This window comes from Halichoerus grypus, chromosome 4, assembly GCF_964656455.1.
Source record: "Halichoerus grypus chromosome 4, mHalGry1.hap1.1, whole genome shotgun sequence".
NCBI classification, from domain to species: Eukaryota; Metazoa; Chordata; class Mammalia; order Carnivora; family Phocidae; genus Halichoerus; species Halichoerus grypus.
Window position 1 is genome coordinate 30,219,875 of NC_135715.1, and position 12,016 is coordinate 30,231,890.

Consider the following 12,016-nt stretch of genomic DNA (forward strand, 5'->3'; position numbering starts at 1 on the left):
TAAAATAAAAGAGACTGACAATTCCAAGGGTTGGTAAGGATATGGAGAAACTGGGACCCTCATATATTACTGGTAGAAATGTAATGTGATAGAGCTACTTTGGAGAAGTTTTTTGGTTTTTATTTATTTTTAAGATTTTATTTATTTATATGACAGAGACAGAGAACACAAGTAGGCAGAGTGGCAGGCAGAGGGAGAGGGAGAAGCAGGCTCCCCACTGAGCAGAGAGCCCGATGCGGGACTTGATCCCAGAACTCCAGGATCATGACCTGAGCCAAAGGCAGACACTTGACGGACTGAGCCACCCAGGCGCCCCTGGAGTTTTTTTTTATAAAGTTAAACATGTACTAACTAAATGACCCAGCATTCCAACTCCTAGGTATCTACCTAAGAGAAATAGAAAGATATGTTCACACCAAGACATGCATGTGGATGATCATAGAAGCATAATTTGTAGTAGACCCAAACTGGAAACAGTCCACTGTCCATCGACTACTGAATGGGTAAATAAATGTATATTCATACAATGGAACAGTACTCAGCAATGAAAGGGAATAAAGTACTGATACATATGTGGGAAAAAAAAAACCCATTATGCTAAGTGAAAGATGCCAGACACGTAAGACTACATATTGTGTGATTCCATTTTTTAAAAAATATTTTATTTATTTATTTGAGAGAGGGCACAGAGGGAAAGTGAGAGGGAGAAGCAGACTGCCCGCTGAGCAGAGAGCCCGACTCGGGGCTCGATCCCAGCACCCTGAGATCAGGACCTGAGCTGAAGGCAGACGCTTAACCGACTGAGCCACCCAGGCACCCCTGTATGATTCCATTTATATGAAATATCTGGAAAAGACACAACTATAGAGATAGAAAATGGATCATTGGCTGCTGAGGGCTGGAGGTGGGAATGGGGATTAATTGCAGGCCCACACGAGGAGTTTTTGTTTTTTGTTTTTTTGGCATGACAGAGGTACTCCAGGTATTCTGATGGCTCAGTTGATGGAGCATGCACTTCTTGATCTCGGGCTGTGAGTTTGAGCCCCACATTGGGTGGAGAGATTACTAAAAATAAAATCTTAAAAAAAAGAAGTACTCCAAAACTGGATTGTGGCAATGTTTGCACAACTTTGTAACTTTACTAAAACTCATTAAACTGTACACTCAAACTGGATGAATTAATGATATGTAAATTAGAAGCTAATAAACTTATTAAACATTGTTTTTAATGTATACACAATCTTTGTGTTTTTTAACTGGAGTATTTAGTCCATTTATTCTTTTTGTAATTATAGGTATATTTGGATTTTTTCCTGTTGTTTTATATTGTGTTTTTTGTATGTTCTACATTTCTCATTTTTTTCCTCCTCCTTTCTTGCCTGCCTTTGGATTATTTTTTTCCCTAATTCCATATTTCTCCCTCTGTTTTTTTATTTTTTATTATTATTTTTTTTAATTTCTCCCTCTATTAACCTGGAAGTGATACATTCTACTGCTGTCTTATAATGTTACCTGGAAATGTCAACATGCATACTTACAAATCAAAGTCTAGAGTTAATAGCTTTGCCCTTTTCTCAAATGACACAAGGAATTTAGACTACATTAACTATAATAACTCCCTGCTTATATCTATTGCTAAAGTTGTAATTTTTAACCCCATAAGACATTTCTATTATTTTACAAAATCAATATTTAATTACTCACATATATACTTTTTTTTTTTTTTTGGCTGCCGTCCTGTATTATATCTCAGACTCTTCATCCATGATATTTTTCCCAAGAAATTTTTGTAACAAACGGCAATATATTGTAGTGGTTAACAGCGTGGCTTCCAGAGCCAAACTCCTTTTACTTTTTACACTGCTTCTTATTTCTGCTTTATCATAAGGAAACCGAGGCAGAGAGTTACCCAGCAACATGCCTAGGGTCACATTTAGTAAGTTGTAGGGGCAGGATTTGGACCCACCAACTCCTTATATTTAAACCAATAGCACCCCCTCCACTGTGGAGGGTTTGTAAAAACCCGTGGTCTAAGAAATCTGTTGGTGGCACAACAGGCCAGAGGCCTTCTCCACTGTGAGGAAATTTACATGTAGGTTCAAATTCCTCCTACATCTTGAAGTTCATGAAGTTCATAAAGAACTCCTCTGTAAAGATTAACTTTGCAAGCAAATTACAAGTGGCTTGAATTTCAGCCTTATGAATGCTTATAAAATCAATTTCTCTGTGTTTCTTGCATATTTATTATTTTGCTTTAGGTAACTGGAACTGTCTGGCAAAATTTATAGGACAAGACTCCTTCCATAAAAATCCAATTCTCTTTCTGGACTCTTTCCACCTTGCTTCCCTTATTCCTGGGCAGATCGACCGTAAACCCTTGCTTTATAAAGCAAATCACCAAATTCTCCCCAATATAAAGTCACTTAGATGTTGATAAACCTCAGGAGAGATTGTACGATGGAATTGTTAAATGCTGGATAGATTTTGAAACCATCTCTGGTGGAGAGGGTCCTTTCAGCAGAGTGGTTAGCACAGAACAATCTTCTAGGTCTTCTAGATTCTCTACGAGCTCGAGAAGCCTTTCTACTGTGTCGCGGGACAGCGTGCTGGAGGCATTGACTCTGAACTTCTCCCGCAGGTCCTCCTGGCTCAGTGGCTTCCTCCAGTGGCCGTAGAAGGTATCCGAGCACTCTGTGAAGGTGGCTCCATCACTGAGAGTGACACTTACCTCACAGTATAGTGTGTTGAAGCTTGGCAGGTTGTCCCGAGGGTACTCCAGCTGCACTTTCCTGAGCAGCTCTCTCACCTGTGGCCTGTCGATCTGGCATTTGTGGAAGGATGGGACGGTGATGCCACCATCGAGCAGTGTGGTACAGGCCACATACTGGAACGAGTGACGAGCTTCATGCTCCGAGTCTGGGAAGGGCCTGTTGACATACTGGACATCTGGAATTCTGAGCACAATTCTCTCAATGCGGTCAGTGGGAAGCAGGGCTCTGTCTGTTACAAGGTGCTTTCGGACGGACGTAACTGCATCCGCCACCCAGTGGGTGGCCAGATGTGCAGGGAACCTCTTGAAGGCCACATCCTGCTGGTCCAACAGCCACGTGTGGGAATCTAGGTTTGGAAGAACCTGTGGGGAGTAGTTGGCATAGAAGGCCCCAAAGCCCGTCTGCATGTCCAAGACCTGCTTGTTTCCTTGGAGACCCAGCATTGCCAGGAAAGCGGATTCCATCCCATGCCTGGCAGCATTGCCGATATGAAGAGGCTTGGTCTGAGTGGCAGCATTTGCCATGGGTGCCCCGGCATGAGAAACAGCAATAGCCAGGGCCTCTTGGCACTTTGTCATGCTGAGCCCTAAAAACTTGGATGCGGCCGCCGCACTACCCAAAGTTCCTACCACTGAGGGGGGATGGAATCTGAAAAGTAAAAAAAAAGCGAAAAGTTGGAGATTTACAGACCTCAGTCACCAGGAGGCAGTGTAGTTAGTGGTCAGGCGTGTGGATGCCACAGGCCTGCTGCCTAGGTTCAAATCTCAGCTCTGCCACTTACTAGCTGTGTGATCTTAGCAAAGTCACTCAACCTCTCTGCACCTGTTTCCTCTCCCATAAAATGGTGCTAATCGTAATATCTACTCATAGGGTTTCGTGAGTTTTGAATGAATCTACAGGCTTACAATAGTGCCTGACACAGTAAATTTTTAATAATTATTGCCAGAAAGGCAAAAGTTGTTATTTGCTGAAATCCCACGTAAGTAGCTATAAAAATGGAGAGCCTGGTAGAAACTGAAAATTCACTCAGTATTCCAATTTACTCCTCTCCTAGCAGGCGGGATCAACTGGAAAAGTAAATATAAGATTGAACTACATGATAGAGTCAACATGGGACCATTTTTGATTAGTGGGTTGAACAGTTTCAAGATCTTCTGAATGTTCTCAGTCTGAAGGACCTTAGCAAATATCAAAGTAGATTCTACTTTGAGATGGGATTAAGATTCACAGTACCCGTGGATGCCAAAATGACATGAATCATCCTCGGACTAGAGGCCCCAATTAATTTTATGCTCGTGGTTGCTTGACCCTCTAAACCCAAAGGAGACTTTTCATTAGTACTTCTGAAGTCACACCTTTGTATATGGATATATGGTTTGATATGTGACTGGAAAATTGACTTAGCTGTCAGCACTAATGTTAATATTTTCAACTGAGCTAAGCTCTATGTCAGAAGGCTCCGCAGAGATAATGATCAACAGGTGAAGGGGGCATGTGTCTGCCTCTGGATGGGGCAGATTCTCTCCGTACCTCTTTGGTATGTCACTGGCTTCTTTGGAGAAATGCAATAATTGGCCTTGTACTTCAATCCCAACATTGAAAGCTAGCAGCAGATCAAGGCCAGAAAATGTTCGACTTGAAGGGAGAGCTTCTGCTAAAGCCATGAGGGCAGGAAGGACAGCTCCAGAAGGGTGGGTGGCGGGATGCCATGTGTCATCAAAATCCATTGAGTGAATCTATGTAAACAGACACACAACAACCAAAAACCAAAAAAATAATATTTCTCTAAATGCAGTGACCAGTAAGGGTTTAGTTTCATAATAACTTTATTTGATGTGAGATTTTTTAGATCTGATTATCTGCAAATAAAACCTATAAGCTGGCTGTAATTCTTAATCATGTGGCTGGGCACTGAGACATGCTGTCCTCTGCCTAGAGCAGACAGGACTTTGGGGAGCAACTAGAGAGCCCCCAGTGGGCTTGGATCTTACCCAGGTGGCCAGAAATCTCTGGCACAGCCCCTGGAAAGAGCTATATCTCCCTTAAAAATAAGGCTATGAAATTAGGTGGTGGTTCCTCTCTCCCTCCCCCACCCTTCAAATAAGTTGCACTAAAAGTTTAATATCATTTATTCCATATCAGGCCATATATTTTTGTACCTTTTCATTATGAGATAATTTTAAATTTGCAGGGAAGTTGCAAGGACTCTTGAACCCAGATTAACTATTAAGCTATATTTTAAAATCATTATTTTCTGCTATAGGTTTTATTCCTCTTCATCCTGGCCATTAGCTTATCCCTTATACAAAATAGTAATAACCAGAAGTTCACTTAAAAATAGAATTCCAGGGGGGCACCTGGGTGGCTCAGATGGTTAAGCGTCTGCCTTTGGCTCAGGTCATGATCCCAGGGTCCTGGGATCAAGTCCCGCATCGGGCTCCCTGCTAGGCGGGGAGCCTGCTTCTCCCTCTCCTTCCTCTTGTGCTCACTCTCTCTCTCTCTCTCTCTCTCTCAAATAAATAAATAAATAAAATCTTTAAAAAAAGTAGAATTCCATGTCTATTGGATGTGGCTGGTCTGGACGCTGGACATCTACTCCTGGATGCACTGCTGGATTTGACTTTCAATATTCTGAGCTACTGTCCCAAACCATAGAAATATCTCAGAAGTCCCAACACATTCACGTCTAAATTATATCTTGTATATAGATACAGACTGCCGCTGACACACAAAGCAAAAAAAATCGTCAGATGAAAAGTGCTGATTTTTGCTTCAGAAAATGTAGACACCATATGGCCATTGTTTCTTTCTCAATAAATATCTGGTGAATGAATGGATGGATGAAAAGCTGGTTATTGAATAGAAACTGGCACTGGTTACAACAAAAGGAACTGAGTCCAGATATCGAGTTTTATATTTTTTGCTATCTATATTCAAAGTTTAGATACCTTAGGGTGTTTTATCTAAGTCCTCCATCTTATTTCCTGTGCTTCACAATTTGTTTGAAAAACATCAATTCACTGTCAAACACAAAAAATGAAGTAACTACATAGAAGAGAGGACAGACCACTTCATCTCTCTGAACTTCAGTAACTCATCCGTGAAATATGGAAACCGAACAATTTCTGAGCTATTTCCTGGCTCTGAAATTATTATTGTCTCACAGTTGAAAAGATACGTAAGCCTCCTTACAGCCACACCGTTCACAAAAGCAGCATATGATGGCGGGAGCCTTAGGTCTGGTCGACCCCAAACACTGCTGGACATGTTGGAACTGTAGATCTGGAACCAAAGAATATCAATCAGTGATACAGAGTGAAAACACAACATGCCAGTCACCACTTCAAGAGCCGTTCCTCATCTTTGGAGGCAATACTTTAACGGTGCTTATTTGAACACTTTGTGCTGAATCGCAGCCTTAAACCATTGGAATTTTCTCTTCCTTGTAGAAGAATACACAAATTTCCCCACGGAAGGGAGAGGAGATGTTGGGGCTCTGTCCCAGGCTGAGATCCACAGGTGTACCAGGGGATGGAGTCTGAATTTATTCTTATTTATTCCTTGAGGGTAAATACCAGGGAAGGTGGACCAATTGTCTATACCAAGTACATCCTTTGGAGAGTGGGTGCTCCATCTCCCACATACACACCCACTCTGCTCAGAGTGCTGAACCAGCTTTTTCTCCAGAGACTCTTAAAGCCCTTGCATGAATAAATGGTAGATGCTATTGGGGTAGACGCTATTCCTAAGATTGGTCTATAGACAGTAACTTAGTGAAGAATATAGATGAGTATTAAAACTCATAAATAGAGCATAAAACCATATACAACAATGCTACACACACCAAATACTATCTCTAAAACAAAGAGTAGAATAATAGACCATGAACACATATCTCCGGGCACATTGGTGGGATACCTCATGAGCAGGCATTTGGTTTTATATCTAAAGTAGACACCGAGCTTCTTACCTTACTGTATTCGCTGGCTTTGTGAAACACTTCTGTACTGGTTCCCAGGAAGCCAACACCCAGAGTATCCAGAATCATTCTCTTGCTTCTTTGAATAACGTGATCTGTCAGGTGTCCCACTGTCAAGCCATGGATCACTCTGGCAAAGCTTTCTGTGACAGACTTTAAAGAGAAGAGTGTTAGAACAGTGCTACATGCAATTTGTATTTGCTTATTCCTTGCTATACAAGAGCTTGAGGTACTTTTATGTGACGAGTTTTGCTCCACTAGGGGAAAGCCAGTTAATCAACCTAAGTTCAATTCCTGAAAAATGATGAGCATGGAGCCCCTGCTACGTGTGAGGCAAAGGGATGTGGAAATGCCCGATAGCCAGTTTCTGTCCTCGAGTTGAGGACACAGGCCAACATGCGGGTGATGGCCACAGAGAGGGTGGGCTATGGCGTAGGGAAGCACAGTTAGGAGACGATGGGAGGGACATCTTGCCCATAAGGTGGGCATGCTGGGACCGGTGTATCCATCTAGGAGCTGCCATTGTTAGATATGCACCAGGTGTCATGCTGACTGTTGTAAATACAATATCCATTGAATGCCGCAAGTTTCTGGGTAGGTGTTATGAGCATCATCTCACTTTGCAGGTAAGGAGACCCAGACTTGATGTCCCTGAGTTACACAACTCTTATATGGTGGAGTTTGGACACAAATTCCTATGGGCCTAACTCCAAACTGCTGCATGTAATTATTAAGCCACGTTTCTTGAGGAGGAAAAGAAACATCAGAACACGTGGTGTTCTTGTTGAAAATGAACATTTCTTGTCCCTACTCCAGACCTCCAGAATTAGACTACCCCCCCCACCCGCAAATGAACTAGAAGCTTTGGAAGCATAGCACAGGATTCTGTGTTTTCATTAAGATCTTTAGATGATTCTTAAATGTTCTAGTGCTATCATGTCCAACGTGGTAGCTACTCTCCACATCGGCTATTGAGCATTTGAAATGTGGCTAGTCCAAACTAGGATGTGTCAAAGAGTAAAATAAACACTGGGTTTTGAAGATTTAGTAGGAAAAAAAGAATATAGAGCATCTCAGTAATAATTGTAAAATATTGATTATGTGTGCTAAGATGGTAATATTTAGGATATGTCAGTAAATGAAATGTAGTATTATAACTAATTTTATCAGCTTCTTACTTTTTAAAATATGGCCACTAGAAAATTTAAAATTACACTTGAGAACCACTTCCTATCTATTCTTGTTGGTGGAGATTACCTGGACGCATTGATACCTGGGCTGGTTATGAAGACTTACGGGAGTCAGCAGGTGAAGGTGCCCGGGACAAGTATGGAGGTTAAAGGCAGAGGTGGCAGCGTGGACTGGGGCTTAGAGATGTGAGGGATGCAGTGATTTAGGCAAAGCCCAGCTGCAGAGCTGCACACGGGACAGAGGTGAGAGGGGTTTGCAGGCTAGCACTGAGTGGTGGAAGTTACACCAGGCTGAAGACTGTGGCTTAAAGGGGAGCCATGGTGCTGTCTTTAAAAAGGTTCATATGATCAGAACTGTGTTTTGCAAAGATCTCCATCGGCCCTCGTGCAGAGAGTGGATTGAGAGGGGTAGACAAGGGCAGGTAAGAGACTGCTGCGATAGCCCAGGTTCTGGGTGGGGATACGACGGTGCCATGTGCCAAGAGAGGGAGCACAGGAAGAGGGGCAGCTGTCTGGACAGTGATGACGGGCTCGCTGTGAACTTGCTGAATATGAAATGCCCATGCTCATCCTAGCGGAGAAGACCATTCTGCTGCCACCCACAAACCAGATCATAAAAACCTGCAGGATTATTTGCATTTCAGAAGCAGCAGAGTGTTTTAAAATTCCTTTAAATATCAAGTTCTTCAATGTATAGGTGATTATTTTGTTTTCTACATGTCTTCCCAAGAGAACATCTATTATGTACCACTAAAAACACCCACTCTTCAACTGTGTCTCACGACATGCCTAGTACTTAGCACCACTTAGTAAATGTCAGCTTGTTTCCCTTTTCTGCTCTGATTATTGCATCATTGTACAACTTCCTTTGCCTCTCTGAGCATCAGATACTGCTTTTTAAAACATAGGCTATAGGGCGAGGGGTTTTTGAATCAGAGGATCTGGGGTGTGTGGGGCTCCCTGATGCTAAGATCAGTGTCTGGGCAGAGGTTCAGAGATGGAACCAGTGGCCATCTGAAAGTCCTCAACCTGCCCACCAGCTGGTCCCCTATTTTCAGTCTTGAGATGACCAAGTCACAGAGCCCTTGCCATTTTCAAAAAAGGATGGGCTATGTCCTATGTCTCTGAAACTTTGGTAGAAAGGTGAGGGGAGCCTGGGGTGGGAGAGAGCAGGAGAGAAGGCAGATGGGAGAGAGAGGGGGCTGGCACGGATGTTTCTAATTAGGATGGAGAATAATAACTTGGATTGTCCTGCTGCTAGAAATGTGGGTAAACATATTTAGGGACAGCGGCAGGGAAGGAGGGAAAAGCACTGGCTTGATGATCCACCAAGTAAACTGAGAACTGGTTGGATCCCTTGTTCTAAGCAAAATGACCTCTTTTCAAGCTCTCTTTCCATCCCTACAGCTCCCACAGTTGAAGGCATTTAGTGATTGGTCGTTCATCTCTCTGGGGTTAGATCCGACCTGGGAGAGGCTCATGCGGATACGTGTGTGCCTGGGGAGCATGTGTCGTGGGGGCAACCACATGGAGCCTGGAAGGGGATTATGGCCTCCGTTTGCATGATCCCATGGCGCTAGAGACCTACGAAGGTAGGGCCCCCTGGGGATCTCCTGACAAGTCCTGGATAGTGCCCTTGTCCCAAAGAAATGCTCCCGAGGAAGAAGGAACATGAGAACATAAACATGCAACTGCTCAGCTGTCTGTAGGATTGAACCCGTCTATTTCTAAAATGTTTTTTTGGTCTTCCTGATTTTCTCATGGCATTTACAACTCTTTTTAGTAAAATACTGTGATCAATGTATAAATTAAGGCAAAACATGCAGCCATTTGATAAATATTTCACAAGTTCTTGCCATGTGTCTGACGCTGTGCTAAGCTCTCTAGAACACCAAACCAAGATGTTAGGATTCCTGCTACAAAAAGATTATCTTCTCCGGGGAACTAAGGACAGTAAATAGACCATTAAAAAGGCAATCTGGCCATGCCATAATGGACACAGACAAAACCAGGAGGTTAAAATTCAATGAGCTTGTAATAATTCATTTTCTTCCTAATTCTGTGCAACAGAATCACATCTCTTACTGGTAAAACACCGATGAAAAACCAGATGCAGGTAATTAGATAGCCCAGAGGCTATGAGAAATGCTAAAATGCCATTTCTGAAGAAGCAGCAGGAAGCTCTAAGGACATTGAGAAAAGGAGAGGTAAGCTAGAAAACCAATTTAAATAAGCCATGTAAGATGTGACAATACCTTGAGCATCGTGTCGAAATTGGAGGCGTATCTCAGGCGCAAACTGGAGGAGGACTTCGCCGGCTGGGTGACACCCTTTATACCTTTCAGTCTTCCCAGCCCATTCCCCTTCTCTTTGTTGTGACCCTAAAGTTTCCACTATTTCAACACCTCCCACATACGTACGCTCACTTCAACTTCCTCATGATGAGTTGTTTAACCTATGGGGGATGAGGAATTAAACGAGGCCAGGAGGGAATGGAGAGACGGTCAAATGATTTCTCATAGACATCAGGGAAGTGCTCTGACAGCAAAGCTAGGATTGCATCCTGGGCTTAGATGCCAGACCTCAAACGCAGAAAAATGCACCCTCTTTTATCCAGGTATTCCTGCTCTGAAAAATTTATGCTAAGGAAATCGGCATGGATGTATGGAAGAAAAAAAAACCACAGATTTGCTTATAAGATTAACTAGAAACAATCAAATGCCCCCAAACAGTGGGTTGGTGAAGTAAAATAGGGCATGGGCAGTGTTTAAGGCACATTCATTTACCCCTTCATGTCACCCCTGCTGGTCACTGTTGTCTGGGGACAAATGTGCCAGCCTGAGTTCCTGGTAGCTTGAGATTAAGAACCTAGAAGGGCATTGGGAGTTAATCACGCTTTTCTCCTGCTCGACCCTTGTTGGGTCCTGCCCTGCCTTTCTGCAGATGCAGATCTCTGGTTCCTGGTCCTCTGCTCAGCTGCTGGGATACACGGCCTGCCCCCCTGCTCTCTCCCACGGCACTGACCCCACAGCCTGTCCAGGCCTCTTTGCTTATAATCAATCACTCTGGCATGGCTAGTCTGGATCTCGCTCTGCTTCTCTGGGTAATTACTGTTTCCTTAGTCTTAGACAGTTGGTTTATACTCGTAGTGGTCCAAAAAAAACCAAGTTATTTAACATCTGAGCAATTCTTAAGACCACTTTTACATGAAATGAAAAATAGGCTATGATGACTTCAACCATCTCACCGTGGAAAAGCTTTATAAAGGAATGATGGGCGCCTGGTGGCTCAGTCCGTTGAGCATCTGTCTTCGCTCTCGGGTCATGATCCCAGGGTCTTGGGATGGAGCCTGCTTCTCCTTCTCCCTCTGCTTGCTGCTCCCCCTGCTTGTGCTCTCTCTCTCCCCCTCTCTCTCTCTCTCTGTCAAATAAATAAGTAAATAAAATCTTTTAAAAAAAATAAAGGAACGATGAGCTTTAGTAAGTCTGATAGGCTTTAATGTAAAGTGCCATCATTTAGCTTCTCTGGGCTCAAGTTTTGCCAGTATTTTTTTTTTAAATATGTCAACTTGGCTAGGCTATGATATCCATGTGTTGGGTCAAATACCAGTCTAGATGTTGCTTTGAAAGTGTTTTTTGGATGTGATTAACATTTAAATCAATAGACTTTGAGTAAAGCAGATTATAATGCGCCTCATCCAATCAATAGAAGGCCTTAAGAGAAAAAACTGAGATCCCCCAAGAAGGAGTTCTGCCTCCAGATGGCTGTTCAGACTCCAGACTCCTGTGTCCACTCTTCCCTGGCTCTTCAGGCTGCCAACCTCCCCTGCAGATTTCATGCTAGCCAGCCTTCACCATTACATGAGCCGATTCTCTGAAATCTCTCTCTCCATTTGAATTCATTCTAATCACACACACACACACGCACACACACACACTCAACGTTCTATTAGTTTTGTTTCTCTGGAGAACCCTAATACAAAATGCCCTCAAGGCCAGCGGCGTCCATATCATTTGTCTTTGTATCTCCAGTACCTTTAATCATCTCTGCCCCATTCTGGGTGCTGTGTGAATGAA

General features: G+C 43.1%; 1 protein-coding gene across 2 annotated transcripts; it reads right to left on the bottom strand.

The window, feature by feature from the left end:
* Positions 1-632: 632 nt before the first annotated feature.
* On the bottom strand, positions 633-10,353 carry ACOD1 (aconitate decarboxylase 1). Of its 2 annotated transcripts, XM_036107374.2 has the most exons (5): positions 10,196-10,352; positions 6,742-6,903; positions 5,964-6,053; positions 4,302-4,507; positions 633-3,419 (listed from the first exon to the last, which is right to left on the bottom strand). In XM_036107374.2, the coding sequence occupies exons 1-5, from the start codon at positions 10,202-10,204 to the stop codon at positions 2,441-2,443; spliced, it is 1,446 nt and encodes a 481-aa protein (XP_035963267.1). In that variant the 5' UTR covers positions 10,205-10,352; the 3' UTR covers positions 633-2,440. The 2 variants fall into 2 exon arrangements, with proteins under 2 accessions (XP_035963267.1, XP_035963275.1); XM_036107382.2 differs by lacking the exon at positions 5,964-6,053 and having other exon boundaries at positions 10,196-10,353.
* Between the last annotated feature and the right edge of the window lie 1,663 nt (positions 10,354-12,016).